At 36.2% G+C, this 27,458-nt stretch overlaps 1 protein-coding gene across 7 annotated transcripts in view; it reads left to right on the forward strand.

Annotated features, from left to right (window-relative positions):
- The window catches only part of LOC113402792 (homeobox protein homothorax), a 247,449-nt gene that overhangs the window by 130,938 nt on the left and 89,053 nt on the right, over positions 1 to 27,458 (forward strand). For 4 of the 7 annotated variants that reach the window (XM_026643106.2, XM_026643109.2, XM_064217962.1 and 1 more), the window contains one exon: positions 7,144 to 7,230. In XM_026643106.2, the coding sequence (XP_026498891.1) occupies positions 7,144 to 7,230 (87 nt within the window). Of the gene's footprint in view, positions 1 to 7,143; positions 7,243 to 27,458 lie in introns of all 7 variants that reach the window. The other 3 variants (XM_026643104.2, XM_026643108.2, XM_026643105.2) reach the window with 1 other exon arrangement.

Consider the following 27,458-nt stretch of genomic DNA (forward strand, 5'->3'; position numbering starts at 1 on the left):
TTAATATAAATAAGGTTATATGCTAAAGCGTAGGATGATCATCGACACTCTGAATTCCTCTATTAAAATAAAACGCCCTTAAATATTTTATAACCTATTATTTATAATATTCAGTCCATTGTCAATCACTTTACAGCCGAGTCACTTGTCCGACAGTGTACTTCGTGCCGGTACAATCGCCATCAAAACGTCGTTACTAAAACACACCCTCCGTATTTTCTAACGTTTTATATTCATTTGGACGAGTGCCCTCTCCTCGTTGCCAGTGTATAAAAATTTCGCACTATTGCTTCGGGGAAAACTATTCGAAGTCGAGAAATGTTTGGTATAGTATCTTATCTAAGAAAATTATAAAATTATTTTCGTTTTTAAACCTTAAGAATTACAAGATGAACGGAAGTAAGTACGCGAATTATATATATATGGAGTTTATTAGCGTCCTATTGTTCAAAACCGAAAGTGACGTAAAAAATTATATGATACAACGTATTAACGTGAATTACGTGCTCCAGTAACCTTTCCTCGTAGTTGCATAAAATAAATAGTGACGTGCTGCTCCAATTCGCCGATGATCGATGGCGAGCTGTCAAACTGACAGTGTCAAGGTCGAGTTTGACAGCTGTCAAACCGCCCAGACAGTGGTTGTCAAACTGGGCTACGCTGAAAAACGCGGTGCTGTCATGCCGTAATGGATAGCCTTCCGTTGGCTGTGTCATGACGCCATGTTTTGGGGCCAACGAACTTCGACGGTCGATATTTTTTTATTCGTAATCATGTGGTAGATATTTTTTTATCCGTTCCATTGAAGTGTTTTTGTCTACGCTTAAGTTGAATTAACGCTAAGTGCTTCAGATAGTTAATTAAAATATTTTTTGTCGGCTATTATTTATGAATACATATTTTCGAAGCATTTTCTTTTCGACTGTCAAGTTGACAGGCTATTGAACTACACAATCGTAAAGTGTGGTTTAAGTGTCAACGTTTAATTAATTTATATACGAGACCGGTCAGAAAATCAATTTTTTAATGTCTTGAATATATGAGCAGCTATTAATAAATACTTAAAAGTGGAGATAAGTAAGACAGCGACGCAAAAACTAATTAATTTAATAAAAAAAACTAATAGCGTTCGCGTGTTATCCAAATTTGAAATCAATTTTAAAATTAGAATTAATTGACATAAAAGTTTATCACCGATATAATTCATTGATATAACTGACGACGATTTTAAATCAATTCAAAAGATATTTTTCTAGTATTTACGGATGTAGCTGATCTGTATACCTTGTACGATGCTTCCTAGGAGTATCCAAATGTACAGTTCAGGGAGTACCTACGAACTTTATTCTATTAAATTGAAACTAGTTGTAGCTCGCAGATTTGCTTGCTCGGTAGGATAGGCTCTTAGCCGTGACACATCTTCAGACTGAAAATAATAGCTTCGCCAGTATTAACATCCATAATCTCACAATTTTCTTAAAGACGCCTTTTTTTTTTAATTTTAAATTAATGGTATGTGGTCACCATCGCCATTGTGCCGCTAACCTGGCTCACTAAACCTTCAAACCGGAACACAACAACACTGAGTACTGCTGTTTGGCGGTGGAATATCTGATGCTGGGTGGTACCAAGTGTGATTATATAAAAATAAGAAATATGAAGCATATCAATGTATTAGAATGACATATTATATAAAGATACATATTTATATATATTTTTTATATAATAAATATATACTTATTGTAATGTTTGTTAGAAAAAGATTCAATTAAAGGATCTAGTGTCTTAAGCATTATGCAAACAAACACAAAACATATTCCCTCGTATTCGTATCCCGTACAGACTAATGTATACGTACGAAAAGTATTTTTCTCACCAACGATCATGTGAGGTTAATATCACTCTGATTATGAACTCTGCCAATAAATTAAACCGCTGTCATGTGCCCTCAGAAGACAGCTATCTGGAAAATTCCAACTGGCTTCGGCTCTGCTCCCGAGATATTTTCGGCGACGAACTAAACAAGGAACAACGTTGTAAGCTAAGCGATTTTGACATCGTCTAAAAACAAACACGACCTAACTGCTCTATAGATACGCAATATCGATCTGTCGGTCTGTACCTACGGATGATGTACCTAGAATACATCCCCCCGGGCAAGGCATCGACCCTACCTCCCGACGAGCCAATAGCTACTTTATCCCTCGCTAAACAAGTTCTCTTTTCCTTTGACAGATACGAACTTTCTTATGACGATTCCATGTCTGCTGAATCGAGTTCGTTTCCGATAAGACAGTAAAAGACATGACCGGTGTAAGCGATAATGGTTCTTATTGGTGTTAGTGTAAGGTGGCGATGGGCGGTCTGCCCGCCCTACCTTGGGCGGGAGTAATTAGCCAACTTCACGAACGGTTTTAAAAATGCATTTTTTTATTACACACTGTTTTCACGGTTCGCTGAAGTTTAAGAAGCAACTATTGTTATTATAATCGCTCTCCGACGAGTGTTATAGAGATAAACGTGTAGGTATTTGTTAAGAGAAGGCAATTTGAATTTTGTTAATGTTAAAACTTCACATAATTGTTTTTTGTTTGAATATCTCCGCTCGCATGTTGGGAACCACTGGACCGGCGTTGCTTACCTATTCTATGGGCACTTACCGAAAGTGTTATTTCTCGTGTATCTGATCTTAGATTATGTTCGTACTTAATATTATTTTATTTTATTTAGAATTAAACAATTCAATTGTTACCAATTATATTTTAATATCATATAAATAAACTAAGAGTTTGTTTTAGACTCAAGGAATGTAAACACGATAACATATAAGTAGTTTCAAGTGTAAATATGTGGAATTGTTCGTATTTTTCCATTTTAATTTCCTTCAGGTCCCACACAGGGTCGATAAGGGATCAAACCCGGTTACGGGAGAGCTATGGGCACACCATTAAGGAAATTGCTTTATAGACCTGAGGATATTGGCTCCCTGTACGCGTGTGGGGTTCCATCGAATGTGGAAAACGGGCGCTTTTTAATTGCTTCAGTCTGTCTTGTCTCGGGAGACGAAAGGGACAAAAACGCGACTGATTAATTGATTAAAAAATATGGATCGGTTAATAAAACTAAAACGATTTTTGGTTCAGGAAAATAACTCTCAAATTTATCTTTATAGTCCGAACTAAGTCTAGAGAACATAGTTGATGTTTTTTATTACACTAGCGTGAAAACATAATTGTTATTTGTTTCGGTTTACTTTAATTTTAAAACGTCATGCAATATAAGCAAGCAATTAAGAAATTAAAATAAATAAAATGATTATTTTATTAATACCATAATTGTCAAGCGTGTCAACACTTTTCGTACTCGATTGTACCTTTTCAAATTTTCAAATGACGTTTTACATAATATAGACGACATTTTTTAAAATATCTATCGAGTAATTGTAAAATATAATAAAACGTACTCTACTAACATCTATTTCTAATATACATTATTGTTAAATACTCGATTGTCAGTTTTGTTCGAATAAAATATGTCTCTCATAAAAGGAGACATCGCCATTCCGCTATCGTCGTTTAAAAAATAATAAAAATAAAATAAAAAAAAAACCCCGAAAAAGACCCGACAGTCGAAGCTTACGAGGGCCACATAAAACACGGGGTGTCTCGGGAGAAAAAGAGTGATTTATCGTGAGAAGAGGGACATCGTGGCCTTTATATTCGGGTGCATGGCACAGGTATATCCTAGCAGGTGCTGTTCGCCTGGTATTGTTTATTTTACATTTTTGTTTTTCTAACACAATAAAATAGTTTTTATTTCGATTCCTTGCAAGGAACTGTAAATTATTTTAATACCAGAGTTAAATAATTATAAAGGTAATAATCAAGATATTAATTAATCATAATCGAAATTGCCACTCTTAATAATTAATAACTAATCAAATCCTAAACAAGGTACACCCATATATGTAAAACATAAAAAATCGACTAAAAAACGAGTCGGACCGTCTGAGTGATGCGCAAACCGCAATCAGAGAAAAACACCCCGAGCGTCCGACTCGACCCGCAACAACAATGAAACGAAACGCTAAAACAATAATTAATAGTGATTATTCCGTAAAAATAATTGTCGGTTTCAACAAATTATGCCCCCGCAGCAGATCTAATTCAGAATCCACTGTTATTATACCGCGATCCGGCTGATTCTGATCAGAACATTTGGAAGCAACAATTGTTTAATTCGGAAAACACGAAAAAGAATTATGAATGTGTAATCGCCGCTCTCTAAAATGACTTCGCTATTGTTCGTGTTGTTTTTATAGCATCGGTAATTATTGGTTGGAATCACGAATGTTTTAAAATATTCCGACACTTTTGATTATTAAACAAATTGTTAAACGTAATTAAAGATACCCTGATAAATACGTTTTAATTTGAAGGTAGGTTCGAGGGAATCTATTTTAAATATTGTATTTAGTAAGATCATCGCTCAAGATAAAATACACGAATCCTGTATATTATTACTTATTTGAAATAACCATTTTAATAAATGAACTGCTGTATACTAAATAGGTACCGATACAGTCGTTTCATTCTATTAAACATTATTTTTAAATAATATTTTTCTGATAAACTATGCTGCTAAATGTTAAGTACCTATTATGTCTCGACGTTACAAGACTCGCAGGCCTAAGTTATCGAAGTGAGCGCGACGTGAACATAACTTCCCAGGCACATTTAAAAACGGTTATTAAATTAATATTATAAATGTAATAACACTTGTATTGTGCAGTGTTTCAACGGCCGGCGCGTCACGCGCGACCGCCGCGGCCGGCGCGAGGCGCGCGGCGTAGCGGCATATTTAGACAATTTCCTTAACAAACGCGGGGTTCGCCCTCGCGTAAATAACATAGCATCGCCACCTCGACTCGCCCTATTCTGATATTCACCAGGTTATTACAATTTTTCGCCTTATGAATATCGTCGCGTGGAGCCGTAATACCCTCGCCTCGCGTCGGGGGAGTCACACCTCAGCAATTTTACTTTAATTCTTATTTAGAGTACCGCCTTATTTCGGTTACAAGATTTTTAGTATTTGTTTATGGCGTTAACTTGTTTTTTGAGTCGGCGATGGGGCAATTTTCGCTTTTTTCGACGACGTAATTCCACATTACGCGGTCGCTCTCCGAGGGCGAAGGCGCAAATTGGCTATCTCGGCATCCGATAACTCGGAATGGCTCACGGCGCGCGATAAAGGGAATGGAAACAAAGAGTGCGCGGGTCAAGGGCTTTTATTTTCATGAAATCGAATGTTCATTTGGAGTCGCGAGCGTCATCGCTCTGCTATCAATCATGCATGCACCATTGCGCCGCGCGCGCTTTTGTTCGAATTACGAATTTCGAAAAAGGTATATAGTGCGCGGGAAAATTATGGCGGTTGCGTTCTTTTCAAAACTGGAATTGTGCATTCGCCCTCGTCGCGGCGCCCGCACTAAAACACTGCATTATTGCGAAGCTATTATTCAATTAAATTATTAAAATGAACATTGGTTATTCGGTAATTTTGACGATTCGTACCCACCGTACCGGGTCCCGTTAACGCGGCGTGTTTATCTGTAAACACAAACGTAGAATATTAGCCGCGGTGTCATTCAGTAGGTACTTCCATTATGAAGCGTGTAATATACTTATGCAGTGTGACACCGTTAAAAAAGTAGGAAAATTGCTAATGGTGTATGATATTGCCTCCCCTTATTTTGGGGTAAGAAAAGACTAGGGTGGCAACACCTTCGCGCTCCCAGGAGGCGTTTTTTTGAGTCGAGTGTTTTTTTTCTTGATGTTTTTTTGCGTAATGACGTCGAGGTCCTGTGAGAGTTGGACGAATCCATTAGATAGGCGGGAAGAGCTTAATGTAACAGTTTTTTTTTTCTTTGGAATCGAAATCGGTTGGAAACGATGTCGCGTGTGTCGTTCGGAGGACATCAGCAGGAATTGTAATGGCTTTTCATTCTAAGGGGGGATGTGTTGCCAAGTTGTGTCATACATTTATATAAACACGTAACGATTGGAGGGCCTGGCAATTCCAGCGATATTCGGATTCCTATGCGAGCTTCGTTAAGAACATCACCAATAGCTCACATCACATCTGGTTCAGTATATATTTTGTAACATAAAGTATATATGTCCAGTAACTACGTTTGTAAGATCAGAATACACTTAGGTACCTGCGATCTTAGGCTATTTCCAAGAACAGGTTCGTAATGCAGACTCTATACGGATGAACTGTACTAATTGCTCATTTTATTTCTGTAATTTGCTTAAGATTTATGCGAAAGCGCTATTGGCTTAAAGCTTACATCGTAGATAATAGTAAACATAAAATAAGTGTGAACTAAGCCCTATATAAAGGCAGGAACAGACAAACTTATATAAGACTTTAATTCTAGGTAAAAACATTATTTACTGACAAGTTCAAATGTCTTCTCTGATGACGGGTTCCTTTTTTAAAATATTTTGTTTTATCGATACACATAGATATCAAGGTAAAAATAGTTATGCCAGCATATTTTACATTAAAAAAAAAAACTTCTAAATAAAATAAGTTACTAGACTTATATGAATTTAATTGATTTCATTCTAAAACTATAACTTTTTAAAAATAATTGTGAGAAACTCCATTATCAAACTTTTTAAACAAATACGCTGCGCAACTGTTCTTGATACTTGTTTCGCACGTGTTTTGCAGATTTAAACACAAACATCTTTAAAGATTAAAGATAGATAATGTAGATAGATACTTATCTGACGTGATGAACAGTCCATATTGAAAATATAAATACCTACATATATTTTTAGTAAATTCATTATTGTTATATAAACTATATTCGCTTGCGTTATTTATCGTAGAATACTCGACAAGTTTCGGTCAAACATTAATTCACTAAAAATTCAATACAATTAATAAATACATATATTCTAAAAATATACCTACATACCTATAGATTGTAATATTAACGATTCCTTACACTGGCTCATCCGCCCTTCCAATGGAAACCCAGCCGTTCTGTATGTTTAGAATACTGTACGACTCGTGGTCTCGTCCATTAAATCGATATCCTTGATTAAATGTTTGTATTTCTTTCAGGCAAATGGTGTGGTTCGAGGCGGGAGTGGTCGTCACCCCCGGACGTAGCGCGGCGGGTGTACTCCTCCGTGTTCCTGGGCAGCCCCGGTGAGTACCCAGGTAATATCGACCACATAATACAAAATAATATATAAGTAATATCCTTCTGGGCTCTATTGCAAATTGAAGCACAGTTGCACTCACAATTCCCCCACTCTCATAACCAGATGGCTTTATGAACTCTTCGAGGCATAGGAGTTCAAAACTGTCGTAATTTAAAAGCATTGGTTTTGAGTACAGGGCGTAAGAACTGCGTTGTAAGTTAGTCACTAGATCAACGAGGACGTCAAAAGAAAATTACAGCGTGTAGATGGAAAGATCCCCACTTGAGATCAATTATGACACAAAATAAACGTTATCACAATAATATTCTCCTACTTAGACATATTTAAATTTAGTTTAGAAAATTGCGTCTTTATTTTATCTTTCGCGTAATAATTACCTCGTTAATTGTAAAACGGAATTATAATTAACTAACGTATTTAGTTTAACGAAATTAAACTTAGTTTTGTGTCAAAGGACCGTCTTTACCAAGAGACAGATTTTATGGCGGCGTTAAAATAAGTAGTACTCTCCCATTATCTTACAAATCGACGAGGACGAGGTATCCGTCTACACGGAGCTTAAATAAATATTTACAAAGCCGACTCCACACTGTCACTGTTACGACCGATGACAGCTAAATCGATATCATAATGAGGTGTCGAAAAGTCGAGACAAATTTTGATACTCTTACGCATGGAAGCTGTTTGTAATTCGTATGACCTTGAAAAAATTACATATCAGAGCCATTGAAAACAAATTAAAAAAAAAAGTATTTTATTTTTAATTTTTCAAGTTGTATTTCGTTCTAATATCAAAATTGTATTGTTAACTTTAAGCTGTATTTTAAATTAGGACAGCTGACATTTACCCGTTTAAAAAGTACCTAATGTTGATAGTATTTGCTCGTCTGTTTATTATTATTGCGGTTATATTCGAATTAATTAAAAATTAAAATTAAATTACGTATTTATGTAGTTTTTATCATAACCTATAAGTATCACCGTATAATATAGTTTAACTAAAGGGTGATATTTGTTTGATGCGAATTGAAAAACAAGCAGAAACACAAATAACATATAAACATATAATATACACATATAGTAATGTCTACAACGAATAATCATTTCATAAAAATAAAAATTGTTTTACGCTCAGACGATGTCTCATTTCGCTTTATTATGACTTTCAATGTAAAAAAAGGTAAATTTATGTCTAAAACATTCATAATTAAAGTAAACTTACTTAACATTAACGCTAATAAACTAATAAAATAATAAGAATAAATAAATAGTTAGATAAAGAGGAATTTAATTAAAAATTTAAACACTTAATACTGAATTAATTGTTGCTAAAAATTGATTTATAAAAATAAAATTTACGTAACCTGACTACAGGTACCTGCGTGATGTTATCAGAATAATTTATTTGGAATAATGTGTTTTTACTTTAGTCTATTAATAAAAGTTAGAAAAAAGTGTTATCATCAGTCGCTACGATGAAATGAGTTCTATTTTTGAATGGTCATAATATTAATATCTGATTAGGAAACACCACGATATAATCAGTAATCAATCTTGTTAACTAAGCCAGTGTACTTGTAGTCGTACGATCGTAAACATTAACGAGTTATTTAGAAATAAATTAAAAAATCATGCAGCCGAAACTCCATCATTCTTTCACATGTCAAATAACAAACGACATCGATATGCCAGCGCCATCTATTGACCCATTCATAATAATAAAAACTACGAGTCAGTACCGTTGATCGAAATGGGACTTTATGCAATATGTGTAGAGATACAATTACGATAACAAAGTAGTGCACTTGCACCGTTACAGCGTCACACGTGACCATACCATCCATCTCTCTTCCGCGCGTGCGTTTGACTTATATCTGTCTCTTACATATTATAATACATCAGGTCCATTGCCCGTTTCCATTACACTAAATCAATTACCGGCCGTTGCTCGCTTGACGGTCATTCCGATCTCGCACATCGCTTGCAACGAAAGTAGAAACCGAGTTTCGACTTTCTTCTCAAACGTAAGACGTCAGATAAAAAAAAATAATAAAGTACTAAAATCAGAAATGGAATCGGAAGGAGCGAAGTCAATTTATTCGGGGCTTCGTTACAATTCCGATTTTTATCTAACGTCTCGAATGAATGCCGCGCAAGACGGATTACAGTGGATCGCGGCGGAGCTCCGACAAAAACTGCGATAGAGTGGGACACTCTGAGGCAATCGATTCCGTCCTTAGCGGGAAAGGATTGGCCCGCTGCGAGAGAGCGCGCGCGATCGCGTCTTTACGACGTGTAAAAGAGATAAAACAATTCCTTATGTCGCTATTCTTAAGTCATTTGCGCGCTCGAAATGGCACTTTACTCGTAGACATTAAGGTCGCGATTTCATTGTTATTATTGCGCACTGATGGTTGTTGCGTTTTGTGACGAAATGTTATAACTTCATTTGAATGTATAAGCGATAGCGTACTTAGTGATATGAATGAGAGAGTTGTTTTTTGTTTGAGCGCGTCACGCGGGACTGGTTAGGCGTGTGGCGGCGGTTGCCATGGTGACCTGCTGCGCTGGAATGCCTGTTTGGATGCAAGAGCTGAATCAGAGTTGCCCGCATCACTGATGATTTCCACATAAATTAGAATAATCTTATAAAACTAGTCTCTTAATATGATACTCGTACCACTTCAACGTTGACCAAGTTATCGCGATACAACACAAACAGACAAACGCAAACCATTGCCGAAGTATTTTTAACTGTGATTGTTATTTGTTTCATCAAAACTACAATAAATATCAATATTAATTAACTTATATAGCAACTTACTTAATAAACTTAGAATCAGCCATGTTAACAGTCACCGATTTAAATTTAGAATCGACTCTTGGTCAGTTATATCGCTAAGCTATTTACGATTTAATTACATAAAATTAAAGGTAAGCATATACCGTTAATTTAATTTGTAGGTATATTCCCTTAACGAATGCGGTTTCACTGGAGCTCATTTATCAAATCCTCGGCAACATAATTACACGGGACTCAAACTTACTTTGAAAATGGAACTAATTTTTAATATTCCCATTTCCAATTCACGCTTAAGACGCGAAATTAGAAGCAGACAGAGATGGCTAGAGGGCGATATGCGAGCGAGAGCGGGCGAGCACGAAATTGCTCAATTTGTGCTCAGCTCATAAGGTGCCTCGGGTTCCTTTTTCAAAAAATCCAATGAGATCGATCGCTCGCCATGTCCGCAAATTAGAGCGGGAATCGTTGTTCGTTAGCGCGTGGCCCGCGACGATAGGACGTAACAGCCGAGGTCGGACAACTCGGAACTCGTATTTATTTCAATACCACCGCTGCGGCCAGAGTCTCTCGCGTGTTTTTATCTCTCATCTACGCCACAAGACTCAAAGCTCACCGCTCAAGCACTAAGATGCATTTCAGCATTAGCGGTCTCGGGGCGCTCATTTCGCTCGAATCTTTTAAAGCGAAGTTCCCGCATCGACGACGGCGACGCACCGATCGTTCGGGGTCATGCGCGCGCGAAAATTGCACTCACAGCCTTATTCACGAGCCGGTGACCGTACTCTATAACGTATACCATTAAACGGAGCTCATCTATCGACACGAGATATGAGACAGCGAATTTCACTCCGAGACCAGTTTTCAGTCCGGCTAAATTACTTCGAGTCTTAGGCGATTTAAATAACAGCCAGCGATTCGTCGTAGCGTCTAAACGAGCGTTAAAACGTTACTATGTAATGATCGTCGATTGAGATCCGATACGGGCGGCTTTTATAAACTACCGGTTGGTTTACTATAGCTGTATTTTTATACGCCGGGTAAAAGTCGATGGCGTCCGTGCCTAATAATCGAGACGATTTTTATCGACACTTATAGTTTTTATTGTTTATTTAATAAAGTAAGTCGACTCGACACGACACGACACGCCATCGCAGTAAACGGTGCATCGCGGAAGCACCAGTGATCGGGCGACAGCGTCCTACGATCATAAAAACCTCATCGTAAAACTGGCGATATTAATAATGAGTATACGTTTCCGCGATATCTTTGAATGGAGCATTGATATATCGCTTCTCGATTGTCTCGGTGTCTACTCGATACCGGAGCTATTAATCGATGAGGTGTACGACTCGGTCGCGTATCTCGATTTTTAATGCAGCCACTCGGTGGTCCGTTGCGTGAGAGTGCAATTTGTAAGTTTCGTTTCACCGGTGCGCTGCCCTGACCTCTCACCCTGGAGGTATGCGAGGCACGGAGAGGCCGATTATATGCTAATACAAGAATAAGCCTCCATTTACGTAAACGGAATTTACAGATTGGCTCTCGAGGGCCCTTTGCCGGTTGGAGGGAAGCGATGTTTTTGATTTTACTATTGTTGGTACATGTGCATGACTGGAAACTTAAATACACTATTATATTATGGTACTGTGTTAAGGATTAATGAGATCTGAATCAAATCATAGTCGATCGGATTACTTTTCAACTTTGAAGTGTAAAATTATAATCCACGTAAAATACTTCAATGAAATATTCTTTATTATTATAATCATATATTCATATCACCATGATAGGTATTCATGTATTCTTATATTGTATATAATATTAATTCAGAATAGGAATATCAATAGCCGAAGATGTAAATTAACAAATTATAGGCCAGTACACATCGGTCTTGGTTAACACGTAATGCTGGTACAGGTAGATGCAGGGCTGACATTGACAGCTTCAGAAGAATATCGTTAGGTACAAATAATTTACTACCCAATGTTTTATAAGGTTAGGTATAAGGGAATTCTTAACTGTATGATATATAGGTAGGTACTTTAGTAGGTACGGTTGAAACCTCAAGCAATTATACATAAGTACATAGTAAATAATGAGGAATTAAATGAATACATTTTAAAGTGATAATTTTATATAATTGTAAAACTGTAGCTTTTGAGACGAGTGCGTTACGTAGGCGGTTTGTGATTAACAAGCGTTCGTTGCAGCTTTGATAACTGTAATTGGTCAAACGTGTTTTATAGGAATAAGAGTGGGCGAAGTCGAGTGCCCGAAATATGTGTCACTCGAAAGCGAAACGTCAGAAAAGTCAAGAGCAAGGGCTATTAAGACCATGAACGCTCAAAGCGCGATTCAGAGCAAGGCACACCCACGTCTTCATTAAAAGCACTCGCTTATCGTTAAAATCGATCTCGTTACGAACAATGAAACGCGTCGAAACAAAAACCGGCCGAGCGGTGAACGAATACGAGAAATATAATCGGGCGAACGTCGCACCAAATAAAATAAAACCTCAATCAAAAATCTTAAGGCATTCGGTATCATAACCGGAGCGGTGCGTCGACCCGGCCGCCATATGAAAACACCGCCGTGTGAGTTACACGACCGCGACGAAAAAAACAACAAAACTATAATAATGTAACGCACTAAGTATCCGTCTTAAAAATACGCCTCGATCTCTGTTGCGCGCGTCGCGGCATTAACGCGTCGGTGGAAACGAACCCCTGCGCCGGCGAGGGAATGTCGACTCTAACGCTGGCGATGGAGGGTCGAGATTGCGGGCGGGGGCGGGCCCGTGCGGAGGGCCGGAGGGTGGCGGGCGAGGCGCGCGGGGGGCGGCGGCGGTGATGGATGGCCCAATCAGGCGGCGTGGCGGTGCCGGCCGCGCTAATCGAGCAGTGCGCCCCGAGAGCCAGACGCACACACGCGCGCCGCGCACACGCGCACACCTCGCACAGAGATGAGGCCTCGATTACACGTAAAAGCGCATCGAGAGCCTTTCCCGAGGTATGTAGCATACCTACCGCGGTCCGGCGGAAAATCGATGGAAAACAGTCGAGAACGCCCCTCAAACAAACATGAGTTACGCCGTTTACGTCTATCCGAGCTCGGATCGATACCCACCAACTGTTGTAAACAAGCGGACGGGAATTGGGGAAAAAAGCTAGGAACGCTCGTCACCCCGTGGGGCTATTAACAGCCACGTGACTAATTTTAGGAGCTGTCACTTGCAGCGCCAGAGCACGTGGGCCTGGTCTGCGCCCGACCTTAGACCAGTAATACCGAGTCTGTTTGTTTACAACATGTTTGTAGAGCGTTGAACACAATTAAACTATGTAAATACACTTTAATTTTAACATTCAATAGAATACGTAATAACTTCTATAAAGACTATTTTCATTGAGTCACATATATACGTATACTGACTATGTATACCTTGACTTTATCAAAATACACAAGATAGGCCTACACCACAATCTGCTCGATTCAGAACTCACCCGAGCATCGGACTGTCCAATTTCTCACGCTCGATTCCATACGTAGGTACTTATTTAGCGAAACATCGACAATTTGGTCCCATTAAACTCGAGAGTCACCTGTAAAAAACAGATAGATCTGGAAGCGATTCATTACAGGAGACGGACCTAAAGAGCTCGATATAAATCAACGGACATCGCATTTCATCAAGGGCCCTTTCTCCGACTAATCCGAACTGAATTGAAACGAATCTAATGAAACAGAGTATACGTACGATAAAAAAAACAAGTCAACATCTCGATGCCCTACGATCACTTTAACTTTTTTCCGGCGTTCGCTCTCGAGGCGAGCGTTTTTTATTATTATTTTTAATTCTGTCTCATCGTCTTGTACGTTTTTTTAACTGTTTGCCTTTTCATAAATATTTTAAAATCGGATTCAGTCGGGGACAGGCGCGGCGAATGGATTAGGACTTAGATATTTTCGGGCGCGTAATTTATTCCCGTCTTTGTTGAGATATGAATAATGCGAGCGAGTGATAAATCTGTTCAGCCATCGGCCTGTGCTTAGACGTCGGAACTTGGCTTTTGCTTTAATAGTTTCCGCTTTGCATTGACTCGATACAAACTAGTGTTTGTTTTGACAGGCAACCTTTTACCTCGAGCTGTTTCTTTGGGAGATTTATTTCAGTAAATAGAAATATATTAAAACGATTTGCAACAAAAATTATGTGTTTATACGTCGTTTATCTTAAATTGTTTTGATCGATTATAAATGATAAGAGTAGCTACAGGGTTTCTTGCCGGTTCCTCTCGGTAGAATCTACTTAAATAAAGTATATTTAGATTTTGATATTTCCTGAGAAACTTTGTAGCAAAGTACAATGTTACATACTTTTAAAATAAATAGGCAGTAAGTAGGTTAATCTTTATTTATTTCTTTGACTTTTCATGTCACATAGGTAGGCGGACAGGAATTAAGCCATCGAAGTGGTCACCACTGCTCATAGACATTGGTACAGTAATAGCTATTAATCATCCCTAATATATTGTGCCACCAACCATTGGAACTAAGATATTATGTCCTTTGTGTCTGTATTGACACTGGCTCACCCACCCTTTAAACCACACAACACTATGTACTGCTGCTTAGCAGTACCATATATAACAAATGGACTGTACCTACTCAGGCGGGATGGCCAAACCAAGTTAAACAATCAAAGTCAAAACGAGATATATTTTTCAATATATAATCGATTCATTTAAATAATACAACCCGTATGGAAAGCAACACCTGACCTGAGAAGAATCAGAAAAAGTAACGCCTAAAGTTTACTCGTAACTTAAATAATAGTTTTTTTTTTTATGTTATGATTTAATAACATAATTATAAATATTTATTTATAGTTCTTTGTACAACAAAATTAGATTGTACAGAAGGTAACTTTTAATTGAAGGTAACTCTTGCATACTCTACCAGACAGGTTGGCAAAGCAAAATTATCTACTATTATCAGTTATATAAATACCTAATTCTAAATTCAAAACCTAAAATCACACACTCCATGCCCACAAGTCTAAATGAAAGACACAAAGAAACGCAGAGGCTTACCTCATCAGCGAATACTTTGAATGAGTCCTTAAATTCTAAACAATTTTAAGACGATCCCATTTAAATTCCAATAAAAGTGATTCCGACCGTAAAGTACAAACAGCTATTTGAAATATGCGTTTCGTTTAAAAAGCCCTTAACGAAATTATTAAGTTCACAAAAAAAGGGTCAAGCTGATGATATACCGACGTCAATACTGACAGCTCGTAGCTTTGTTTGACTGAAATTATAGTAATTTTATAAAATACTCATCTACTTAAAATGAATGCTCTTACAAAAAACTAGCTATTCGAATGAAAAACGACCGTTTTGTAATAGATACGGAATCTCAGGAATGCTGTTAATATCTATGGTCTTTACTGAAATATAATCATGACGTAATCATTGCGTTTCGTATATTTTTTTATTTTTTAAGACAACGGTAGCCTAGTATACAGCCTATCCAGTGACAGGTCACTATTATCAACTAATTATTAAAAGAAGTTATATTCGCCATTGTATTAAAACCTATAGTTTTTACATTCCTTGTGCTGGTAATAGTTTTCATTCATTCATCATTCATACTTAGTCTTACAGAAAAAAACACACTTTCCCACAAGTAGCTAATAAATTACTCTTAATAAAAATTGTATAATGGGTTTAATTGTCTTAAACTATTTTCTCTTATTCCGGGTGACGTCATCACATGCCTTATAACTAAATCATTAGCTAACTAGACTGTAAGGTTATGAATCACTGCTATAACCCTGTAAGGTTTTGTAACCAGTAAACTTAAGATTAGTGTAATTATTATTATTATAATTTTTGGTATCGCCAACATAGTGTCCTTAGCCCGGTTGTAGAAGTCAGTGAGATTTTATTTAAAAAAAAAAAAGGTTTGTATATTTGGATGAATATAAGATTTGTTAGGCTCACTTCTCATATTTACTTATATAAAAAATGTATCGACTTTAATGCGACTTACAAACTTTCTTGACATAAACCATATTTTTGCATCGATGTAAAGACTTTAACTTGTGAGACGCACCGAACCTTCAAAGATAATAATGAGTTGGATATAAAAATCACGAATTTATACGAGGTCCCCGGCCCGCTACGTCGTATTACGATTTCTTGTTCAGACACTCCTTATTAAATAAACTTTGAAAACGAAAATTATGTCTCCCGTACGGAGAACGACCGATCACAATAAAAACGGGGATTTGACAAGATTAAAATTGTAATTCAAGTTATTTTTGACGTCCGTCTTATTGCTTTTTCGCTACGGCATCGGATTTTTTTTTACCGACGTGACCCGCGGTGGCGAAGTAATCCGGACTTCGAGACAAATAAAAAAAAAATACAACTAAATTGCACGTGGAATATGCAAATTAATATAAATGCTACTTGTTAATAATTATACGACGTGTCATTTTTTTTTTATTTAACGTCATGACAACGACTCGCGTCCGACGCACGTCTTGAATTTTTTACGTTTCAATAATTTTAAACGGGTAATAAAAAGTAGGTACCATCCGTATGACTAACTTAATAAAAATACATCCTTCGTCCATATTTGTACGTTTTATGATTCTTTATTATAATGTAAACCATTTGTAAAACGTCAAAAGATTAAAGTGTGTTATGGCTATAAAATTTCTTGAAAGGATTAAGAAAAGAGTCCTCATTACAAAGGTGACTGATTTGTTAGTTTTTTATTCGAAATAAAATATCGACTTTGGCAAAAACTCATCCTCTTTGTGACATTTTAATAAAAAAATAAAATAAAACGCAATGGCCGCCTTTTCGTTTCCCGCCTCGCTGTCAATATCCATTTCGTTCGAAATCTGAAATGCGGTTATAATTTAAAATTACTTATGAAGTTCTCGACAAATAAAATTGAACCAATTTATTTTGTATACAGTTATTATAAATTGTGAAAAAAAAATCACAATGCTTTAATATACTCAATTGTCTTTTAACAGTAACATTAAGTTTCCCACATTTTGCGCAGTCCGCTGCACATAACTGGCAACACTAACCGTAGAGGCGATCACGGCCGCCATTACTAGAGATTACCTCTAATGTAATGTGTTGGTGATTTGAAATAATCACGCAGAATACGTAGACATGCCGTCATGTAGCCATTTAATCAATACCAATGTATAATGGAGTTGTAATAGCAGCTTATTCAGTACGGAACACTGGGAATATTAACAATAATGTAAAAAAGAGTTTACATAGCATTGTTGGCGCGAAAACCGCAACGTTTGCGGCAATGAGAACTGGCTGGTTAGAAGGCAATGTTTAAAAAAAAATATAATAAAAATTGACAAACGCGTATAATAAAATAGGCACTAACGAGAGCTAGCAAAGCATAATAACGCGACGGCTGTTAAGAGTTGCGGTTGGACCCAACTATGTGCTCAACCGCAGGGCGTTTTGTCCTCCAGTCACGGGAAAAGAAATCTAGCCCGAGGAACGTGTCGACCGCCATAACAGAACGTTCCTTATTTAAATTACGCCGCCTCGGGCCTTAATAAGTTGCTTTACAGAATACTTATGGGTAATTGAATTAATTTGGTTCCATAATCGATTTTTGCCGTCGAATACCGCTACTCGCTGGTAGATGGCGCTGTAATAGCACTACAATTATGGAAAAAAATAATCCTCCGTAATTTGGATGTAGCAAATAGCAGGTTTTAGAAATAAATATAATCATCATCTGTCAATATTTATGGCAAGTAAAAACATAATTTAGTTAGCGTTTACATCAACGAAAAAAACTTTGTAATTCATACGGCATCTCCTTGCGGAAACAATCATACGAAGGCGGCGCACACCCGAAAAGCATAACGATATAGGTTATAATACATTCCATATTCCGGGATCGTAATTGAACATCGTATGCAAATGTGGCGCGCGCTCGCCATCTCTTTAATATTTATGGTACCTTGGTACTTTCATATAGAGCAGGTGGTAGAATCGTGCTCTACTTATGTTATTGTTTATATCTTCGTTATGGGTATTTATCACACACAATGAAGATAAACCGAGACAGGGATATCAACTTATAAATGTAAATTTTAAAAAAAAGTTCCTTTGTTACAAACAGTGACGCTATAAAAAAAAGTATTTACGAATTTCTTAAAACAAGATTAATTTAAGCGAGATGATCTCAATCCGTTCCCAACATTGTTCTTAACGTCACCGCTTCGGCGAAGTGTTTGTACATCATTAGACTCAACCCATAAATCTCTATGATTTCGCATAAATTTACATTTTAACGGGTGTCGTCGCGACACTTGCTTGAAAACATTCAGGATTCCATAAAATTAGAACAAAAGAAACGAGAGTCCAATCATACCGCAGTTACGACCGGACGGATGAGATCAGTTCATTGCGATACATAAATATTATTAAGCAACTTTGAAGTTAAACTGTCGAAATACTTATTTTTTATGGACCTTTTACGTCAACTATATCCATAGCATAAAATGCTGCCAATTATAGGATTTATAATGTTAGATCTGAAACAGATATAAAAAAAAAAACAGAAAAATGAGCGCCCACTTAATCGTTTTTGAGTTACGTCATACGATCTAATGGTGTGATTAAGTATATTTTATTAGAGTTCATACATTAGTGTCTACGATTGAAACAGTCTTAAATAATGTATATTTGATTGATTGTTTATTGTTGTAATGTTTTTTTTATATAAAAACAACACCATAACTTATTATTAGATATATTATTGCAAAATAGATACATTTTATACTAATTATATATTCTCAATTTAATAAAATCAGTAAATCCTTGATTCAAATACATAACGTTTCCAAATTAAGTAGGCAGAATATATTAAGTCGAATAAAACAAAATTAAAAAAAAAAGTATTTCAAATACTTACGTTCCATTATTGCCGAAAGCTCGCCCTTCACACAGTGATAGTTGAAAGTTATCCTGTATGTACACAAAACCCGGTGGTTTCGGCCGAATTTCACGGCAAAGCGTTTCCGAACGAACGCGAGCTGTAATTAAAAACAAACGGGCGTGCCATTGTTTACGTTTCTGAGCGTACTGCCTTTTTGTGCTAGTATAGAATGATGTCTCTACAAACGTGTTATATTTAATCTATTGAATAAATATGAAAATAATTTATGACGCGCACTTCAAGAAACGTCAATTTCAAGTTTATTTGAAGTCGTATTTAATACTTTTTGTGTTTTGAAACAAAATTATATAAACGTCAAATAAAAATAAATGTAGATTAATGATCTCTTAAATTAAAACACAATTGAATTGAATATGAATAAAATATTTATTATAAATTGGCCGTTAATTTAATTAATAGCTCAATGAAAGTGTTATTTTAATCGATAAACGTCGTAATTATTCTGTTTTAATTACATTTTTTTGTATAGTAAGACATATTTATGATCTATGATTTTATCAGAAGTTAGCAAATCATAAAAGTCTCATTAACTCTGTCGTAAAGCACAATCTCTTGCTTTGAGATTAAATTAGGCATTCAGACGTTAGTCGCCTAGTCTATATTTGCCACGATACATCACGCGCGTAACGAGATGGGCGTCTTGCCTAGTGCCGGCGCGATGCCTTAACGAAATTATGCAGAGTGTCATAAATTAAGATTGATAATAATTACAACATTTAACAAAAGCGTTGTCACTCCATTTTTAATTTTATACCTGACAGTGAAATGTTTGAAAAAAATAAACTACTAACAATATGCTGGTTCACCATAAACCTTCAGAATATTTATCTTTTCTAATAGACCGGGCTTTTGCCGACCTATTTTATGCCCGAGTTGGGCAAAGGTCCACGTAGGACATAAATAAACGGGCGCTCTTAATTAAGCCCCAGTAAACAAGTACCAGGAAAGCATAACAGGCGAGCAATTACTATTTGGCCAGCGCGTCGGGCGGCTTATTACGCGGCAAATATATTCGCTTATTTATGCACGCAAGACGCGCGCACCAAAAACGCGCGCCGACATCAATCCCGCGTTAATCCCGGCATTATTTAGCGAAATGAGCAAAACTGCATTTAACGATGCGACGCGCGGCCAGTTATTTTAGTCGAAATAAATAATTTCAAATACCACAGCTCGTTTATGACGCCCTCTACACTGACAGTAATATTAGTTTTTCACCTGATTTATTCCGTAGTCACGGCTAACGCCACGCAGCTATCGTAAAACGTTCGGTTTACGACCTCGCAGATAATGACCGACCGTTCAATTAGATAGAGCAATGCGAAATGTAATATCTGCACTCGATGACAGTGACGTCACTGTGATGTTCCCGCGATTCCGTCGTTATTTTAATGTCGCCAGATAAAAATATATTTAATGTACTAAATTATGAGACAGAATCACTCTTAAGCTTAGGTAGGTATCTACTTTAACGTAACAATATTTCCTGAGGATATTTAGTCCTCTCGGATATATAAATGACGCCAACCTCAAAAGTCTAATAGAGATATTACGAAAATATCGCCGAAGCGAATGTATATGCTTGAATTATCGAGTTATTTTGGCACAGAGTATATCTGTCGGAGTGCTAATATTGAGTTGTCAATGCAGTTCCGTGACTGTTATCTGTTTAGTCAGTTTCGTTGTTATCAATAATGCAAATTCAACAAATAATATAATCTCGATTCGCCGATATCATTCCTCTGTTGTTTTCGTAACGCACCGAAACCTATTAACGTGGCGAAGTAATGAACAAACGTATGGAGATTTATTATACCATTATATTATTTTAATAACCTTAAAAACCTTAATATTCGTTTCGCGTATCGTTCGACGGCGGTCGTCGGGTGGGAGTTTTGTCACGTTTTTATTCAAATAACAATTAGTTGCAGGCCAAAGTGACCGAGACCAGCATTCAGAACTATTTTTGTACGATTATAGCCGGAACTGCTGGCCGATTAGCATTATACTCTGAATAAGACGGCTTAGTGCCACAGTCTTTGTCCTAGGCACGCCGAGCATGCTAAGTGCTCGGTTACGGCAGCGTTGGGAACAAAGTGCACTTTTTGTAGCTGGGTAATCTTTCGAATTCTGAACTATGGACAAGTGTACTTAATATACAAACCGTTTGATCAAAGTTATATAATAGTATATCTATGAGCGAAATGAAATTACATATGATTATATAAATTCTTAATTACTGTGCTGAGTAAAATCCCTTACGATATTACGGATACCCCAATCAACAAAAAAGCATCTGCCATTAACCAAATAAAAAACTATTTTTTTCATTAAAACAACATGCTTATTTTTTTCTCTTTGAGCAAATAAAAAAGCTAACTTAATTGATTTTAATTATTTTTTTTTTTCGCTGGCAACATCGTACCTTCGAAGAACACATACGCCGCTCAAAACATTCTGACGTTCGTATCTTGACTGATTGGTCGCGGAGCTGCCTTAATTAAAAACCTTGTTTTCACGTACCTACGGATTTCGTTTCAGAAATCTGCCCAGCGTTTCGTAGTCTCTAAACCGTTGACCATAAGGGTGTAGTTTTCTTACGCTAATGGTCGAACGTGGTATGTGATCATATCAGCGTGGGGTACACTGGGCCAGTATCGAGGGATCGGTGTGTACCGGCAGGACGATGACATCGGTCCCTTTTCGATAACGCGAGTCTTTTTGTTTTTAGTATTAATTTTCGCCTTGCGATACAAAGATGATACGGGTGCGGTCGTGCTTACTTTTTACCTTTTTTCATTTGCTTATAATATTTGCTTCGAAAGAACCCCGCTGTTAAGTAACTGCAGAGATTGCGTGATACAATAATAATTTTTCTACGTTTTGCCGAAACAATTATTAAACAAAAACAAATCGTTTTTCATACATAAATATGAACATTTAACATCAAGTCTATAAATTTATTTACAAATTAGGTAAACTATTTAATTTATTACAAATAAACGAAGACAAAATCCTCCTCTCATTCTTTCAAGTTGGTTAATAGTGAATATTCACAGACGTTACTTAAAAAAATACATTTTTCTATAGAAATAATCATTTTTCTTCATTGTAAATCTAAGAGAAATATATTATTATTGAACACATGAAATATGGTCGTGTCAAACGTACAGACAAACAAACATCGGATTAATCACATAACAAGTAGGTATTATGTTACAGACATGTACCAGGCTCTCATGAGCGCGGTGGTGTTCATAAATACGCGATATGAACGGCCGCACACGCTGTGGATTAATGTTCTCCTGGTACCAACCGGTTGCCGCTACCAGGCGTAGGCGGATAGCCGATTAGTGCCATGTTCCAACTTTTTTTACATCTTTTATTTATTAATCTTACAAAAGAAAAGAAAAGAGGAAATAGGTAATTTTTAAACAGATTTATTTTAATTCAGGTACACGAAACGCGGACTCTTTATAAATATCGTTTAAGCAATAGTTTCTTGCGAACTTGCTACCGTGCAGTGTGTGACCTGCCTATTATCGCGTCGACAGAGTGCATAGCTTATGAAAGATTTACACATCAAATAATCCTATGAAAATTTATATAATGACATTAAATTTTAAATGGCCAGTTCCTCGATATAATATCACTTACAATATAATACTTAATCATATATTTATTTAAGCTTTCCGGACGCCACAAAGGGTTTTGGAAAATTCATGAAGGGAAACTCGTCAACTAAATTCGACTTAATGTTACAACTCATATTCAAATTAAAAAATTACATTTTAACGATGTGTCGAATGGTAACCAAATCACGGCCGACTTCGTTATAAATATCGCCCCCAACTTAACCCTCCATTTCAATATTTAATTATGTAAGCCTTCACAATTTTATATATGCAAAAACAATACGAAAATGAATGTTAATGTCAGCTTCACAGTAAAATACATTTACCACATTAAAATACTTCATCTAAAAAAGTTACTTTAATGAACTAACGAATTGTAGATTCTAATAGACATTTTATATTTTTCTTTAAATTGCTCGACATGAGCTTACTATATTATAATCCCCATTTAAAATAGTTGATATTCCATAAGATACCGCTAAAATCAGATTTTATATATGTATACCGAATGAAATTAATATTATATTTATGCCTGTCAAAGATTTGTACGGAAAATATTCAAAACATACCATTAAAATTGCCACAATTTGGTAAAATTAAATTAGTTATTTTATATGAACGCAATTTGATAAAAATAAAAAAGCACCCGCCACTCAATTTTATTTAAGTTTTAAGACGTCGAGCCGTTCTGGGTAAGGTAATAAAATAGTCCGGTATCTCACCGTATCTCCCTTAATGAAAAACCGCTGTATCTCGCAAAATCCGTCCCTCACATAATATATGCGATTTTTATCGAGCCCCGAAAGGACAGGGTTAAAAATATGCAAAAATCACCGCCCGGGGTGAATATTAAGTAATGAAATTTTGTATAATATTCCGCAATTAAAATTCAAATTGAAATCAATGCGCGAATGAACGTCGGGGGTTCCGTGTACCGTTTTTCATAACGTTTGGTGCGGATCCCTAATCCCTTAATATGCGCTCTGCAGCATGGGGATTTTGAGAATTCGAGGGCGTTGCAATCCTGATTATGTGAAAGGTGTTATATTAGCTTAAACCGTTGTTACTTATCATAATCGTACTTTTTAATACCCAAAGTGACATCTTGAGAATATTACCCGAGTGTCGGTTTTAATGACGGAATTTATTTAGCTTACAATCAAACGAAAACTATTAAAGATAATATTGCGATGCATTTTACTTATTTACGAATTAAATTATCCTCATTAAAACAATATATACGTTTAATTAAGATAAAATGCTGATGCGATTCAAGGTCAACGCAATAACACTTTAATTAAAAAGCAATACACATAAAAGTCCACCGAAATCCACACTTAAATGGCCCAAAAGACCGAGATCCGCGGGTCTTAGTGTACAAAATATTCCTGAACCGTCTCGACACTTAATGGACCATAAAGGCACCCCATAACTTGCCTATCAGCCAGATCATTCCAAGTGTTATTCCTTCTTAATTGGCCGTTCCGGGCGGAATCGTCAATTCGAGATATTAAACTAATTTTCAATGCTCTGTAATCGCGGAGACGTGCCTCCATTGTAAGGGTTAAATTGACATTTGAAATTTCGCTGTCATTTTTAATTGCGTGTAGTTCCTTTATTCTTCGGAATTCGTTTAAATTATTTTCATTCGGATCTCTTAATAAATGATTTTCGTTACGATAAAATTAAGTGATGTTTGTTGAATTTTATAATTATTGAACATCAAATGAGATATTTTTCGTAAATATAATTATTGGCTTCGTTAATTTTTTCGTAGTTTTTTTTTCTGCATTAATTTTGGAGTTTGTTTTAAGAGTTTTTTAATATGATAAAACTATACGTATATAATCATATATAATCGTTTTAAAGGTTTAGACATTATACTAATTTGCTAAAGCGATATCCGTATCATTATAAAAATAAACGAAGCCGGGAAGCTCATTACAAGAAAAGATGAAAGGCATAAATCTCTATATCTAGCGGAATCCGGAGTAGAGCACGGCTCGCAAAAGTGACGACTCAGGTCCCCAGCTCCGCGGTGATTAAGCGTGCGAAGCGATTTCACTCGTCCGATGTTATTCCGCGCTGCTAATGTCTGACTGGCAGTTTGGTTCGTTAAAAATAATAACTCAGGTTAAAGGACGTTTAGCTGTTGTTTGATTATTGGGATTATTTAATTGTATATAATGTATACAGTTGATTAAATGATAAACTAGTGAGATCTTTGCCGGTTCTTCTGAGAGGAATCTGTTTTAGGTCATTTATTAATTTTATTTGTTTTGGAATGCTACTATTCGAACGTCAGTCACGTTTGAATATTTTACTTTTACACATACTACTAGAGATCATCTAGATCCCTACTTAAAATATTTTGGTTGTAGTTTTGGTTTATTAAAGATTGTTGAATGTAGAGTCAATACCTACTCTAGAATACTGTTATAATATAACTAATTAATGTAGCAACTTAATATAAGCTAGTATCTTACTCATTGACTTAATCTCAAATTATCTAGTTTTGTTTTAAATATATGTAGTTTAGTGACACATGTAACAAGAACAATTTAGTTTCATTACGAGAATAGCTGTTACTAATTATTAAAAACTCTTCCAAACCTTAAATTAAATAATTAAAGGAAAAGGAATTTGATAAATTTAATTATCGTCGCAATTAATTTTATTAAAACACGAGTATTCAGTAATCAAGTAAATTGTCGTAGAGAACAGTCGATCAAAATTCGCAGCCAATTGGTAATTATTATAAGAATCGCCAAAAAGGGACAGGAGAATTAATGACTTAATGGAATTCCGTCAGATTTCCAATAAGAGGACCATACCGAACACATTCCTATCGCCGGCACGTCATTACGTCACCCAATAAGCTCACGGAGGCGATGCAAACGTACGCGGTATTAAAACATTCTTTTTGATTTACCGAAAACATCTTTATGTCTATTGCAATAAAGCCCGTCAAGGTGGTAATTGTAATGTTGGTCCCAGTTCGGGCGCCAATTTTAATTAGCCCCTCCATCCATTGGTGCCCCCTCTCCGTCCAGATGAGGGTGTTTGCAAATAGCGGACCCTGCAAAGAAGCCAATCCATCAAATTGCGAGCGCATTACGACACCGTGCTTGTCGCTTTGTAGGGATTGCGGATCAGACAAGTGTGATATCGATAAATCGCCTTACTGTCAATTTTTTGTCGGAACATTTGATGGATCAGTAAATATTCATCGATTTAGCATCTTTATTTTGAATCTTGCAAGTCATACGTCAAACAAAACTACTGTTATTTGGTTTGATATACAAAAAGTTTAACTAAGATATTCAGACTTTCACATAACTGTCGCAACATCTTTAAAATGTATGAAACATACCTAAAAGTAGTCTAATTATCGATAATTCCCACGGACAGCCATCACTAGCGGCGCGTGCTTTCAGTTGATTGGTGTAACTCGATAGCTCTGCGCTCATTTGTGCTCCGCACTAATATTGGGGTACATGGAGTTTTTGAGGAGCTATATTTTACGTCATAATGCGTTTTACCTGTTATTGCAAAATCAAATTAAGATCGTATTTATTTGTTTCTGTATTTCTACACAACACAATACTTATTTATTTTGGCATTATATCTCATCTATAAAGAGTTTTCTTTGGAGATTGGTTAATTCCTGAATATAAGTGAAAAAAAAAATTGAATAAAATAATCGACTGTATAAACAAATACTAAAACATTTTTAGAATATTAATTCTAATTTCAATTGACTTATTACATTATTTCCAATACTTTTTTCCGGGTTCGGTGTATTTGTCTAGTTTGAGATGGTGAGCGATTCTGAGATTACAATCTATAAATATCTGTCTATGTATTCGGGTATCAACAATTTAATTCCTTTTCCTTGAATATTTTACTCGGTTTTGACGTATTCAAATACATATTCCATTTAAGTAATTAAACAACACTGTGAAATTGAAATTAATTTATCGACATGACAAAACAGAAGCATACTTCCACTTACTCAAGTCAAAGTCGAATTTGTATTCAGACACTATTTAACCAAACAGAACTTTTTCCCAACCCCAGCGATTCAACCCCAAGCATTTCTAACCAGATCCCCAAGTTTGGTCTAAACCGTGCTTTCGCAAAGGGGTCGCGGATTCGGTGTCGGGTTACAGCAATCGGCTTACAAACGCCATGGGAGCAAACACCACACCATAGATGGATTCGCTCTAATGAGCAGTCTTACTACCGAGAATACGCCTGTGAAATTTATTCAGGTCGTTACATTTATCTATTGCGTAGGTTTTCTCGTAAGAAAGTGTAAATTCTGTTCCCTTACAGACAAAAACTATCAATCTTTTTTATTTTTTTTTAATGTTCAATCTAAAAATACAGCTGTTAAAGTATGTTATTAGCTTGAACACTTCACGAGCTATAGGTATAAATACGTTTAAATAACGAAACAGTTAATATAAATATATAATTATGACATACGTTTCTGTAAATCTATCAATTCTATCCACCAGGTGCATCGCTAGATTCAACTTGTTCAGAAACGTAATACGATGATAATAATATTCGCGCTCTCTTAATAATTGTTATAGATCTATATAATACTGACACGTCATATTTATAAACTGTATTTTTTTGTATTCACTAGAAACAAAGAATGATTAAGGCAACATAAATTATTTCCTTCAAACGTTGCTACCAAGAATTAGGTATGAACTTTGATCTCACACAGCGTTGATA

Source organism: Vanessa tameamea, chromosome 19 (genome assembly GCF_037043105.1).
Source record: "Vanessa tameamea isolate UH-Manoa-2023 chromosome 19, ilVanTame1 primary haplotype, whole genome shotgun sequence".
NCBI lineage: Eukaryota > Metazoa > Arthropoda > Insecta > Lepidoptera > Nymphalidae > Vanessa > Vanessa tameamea.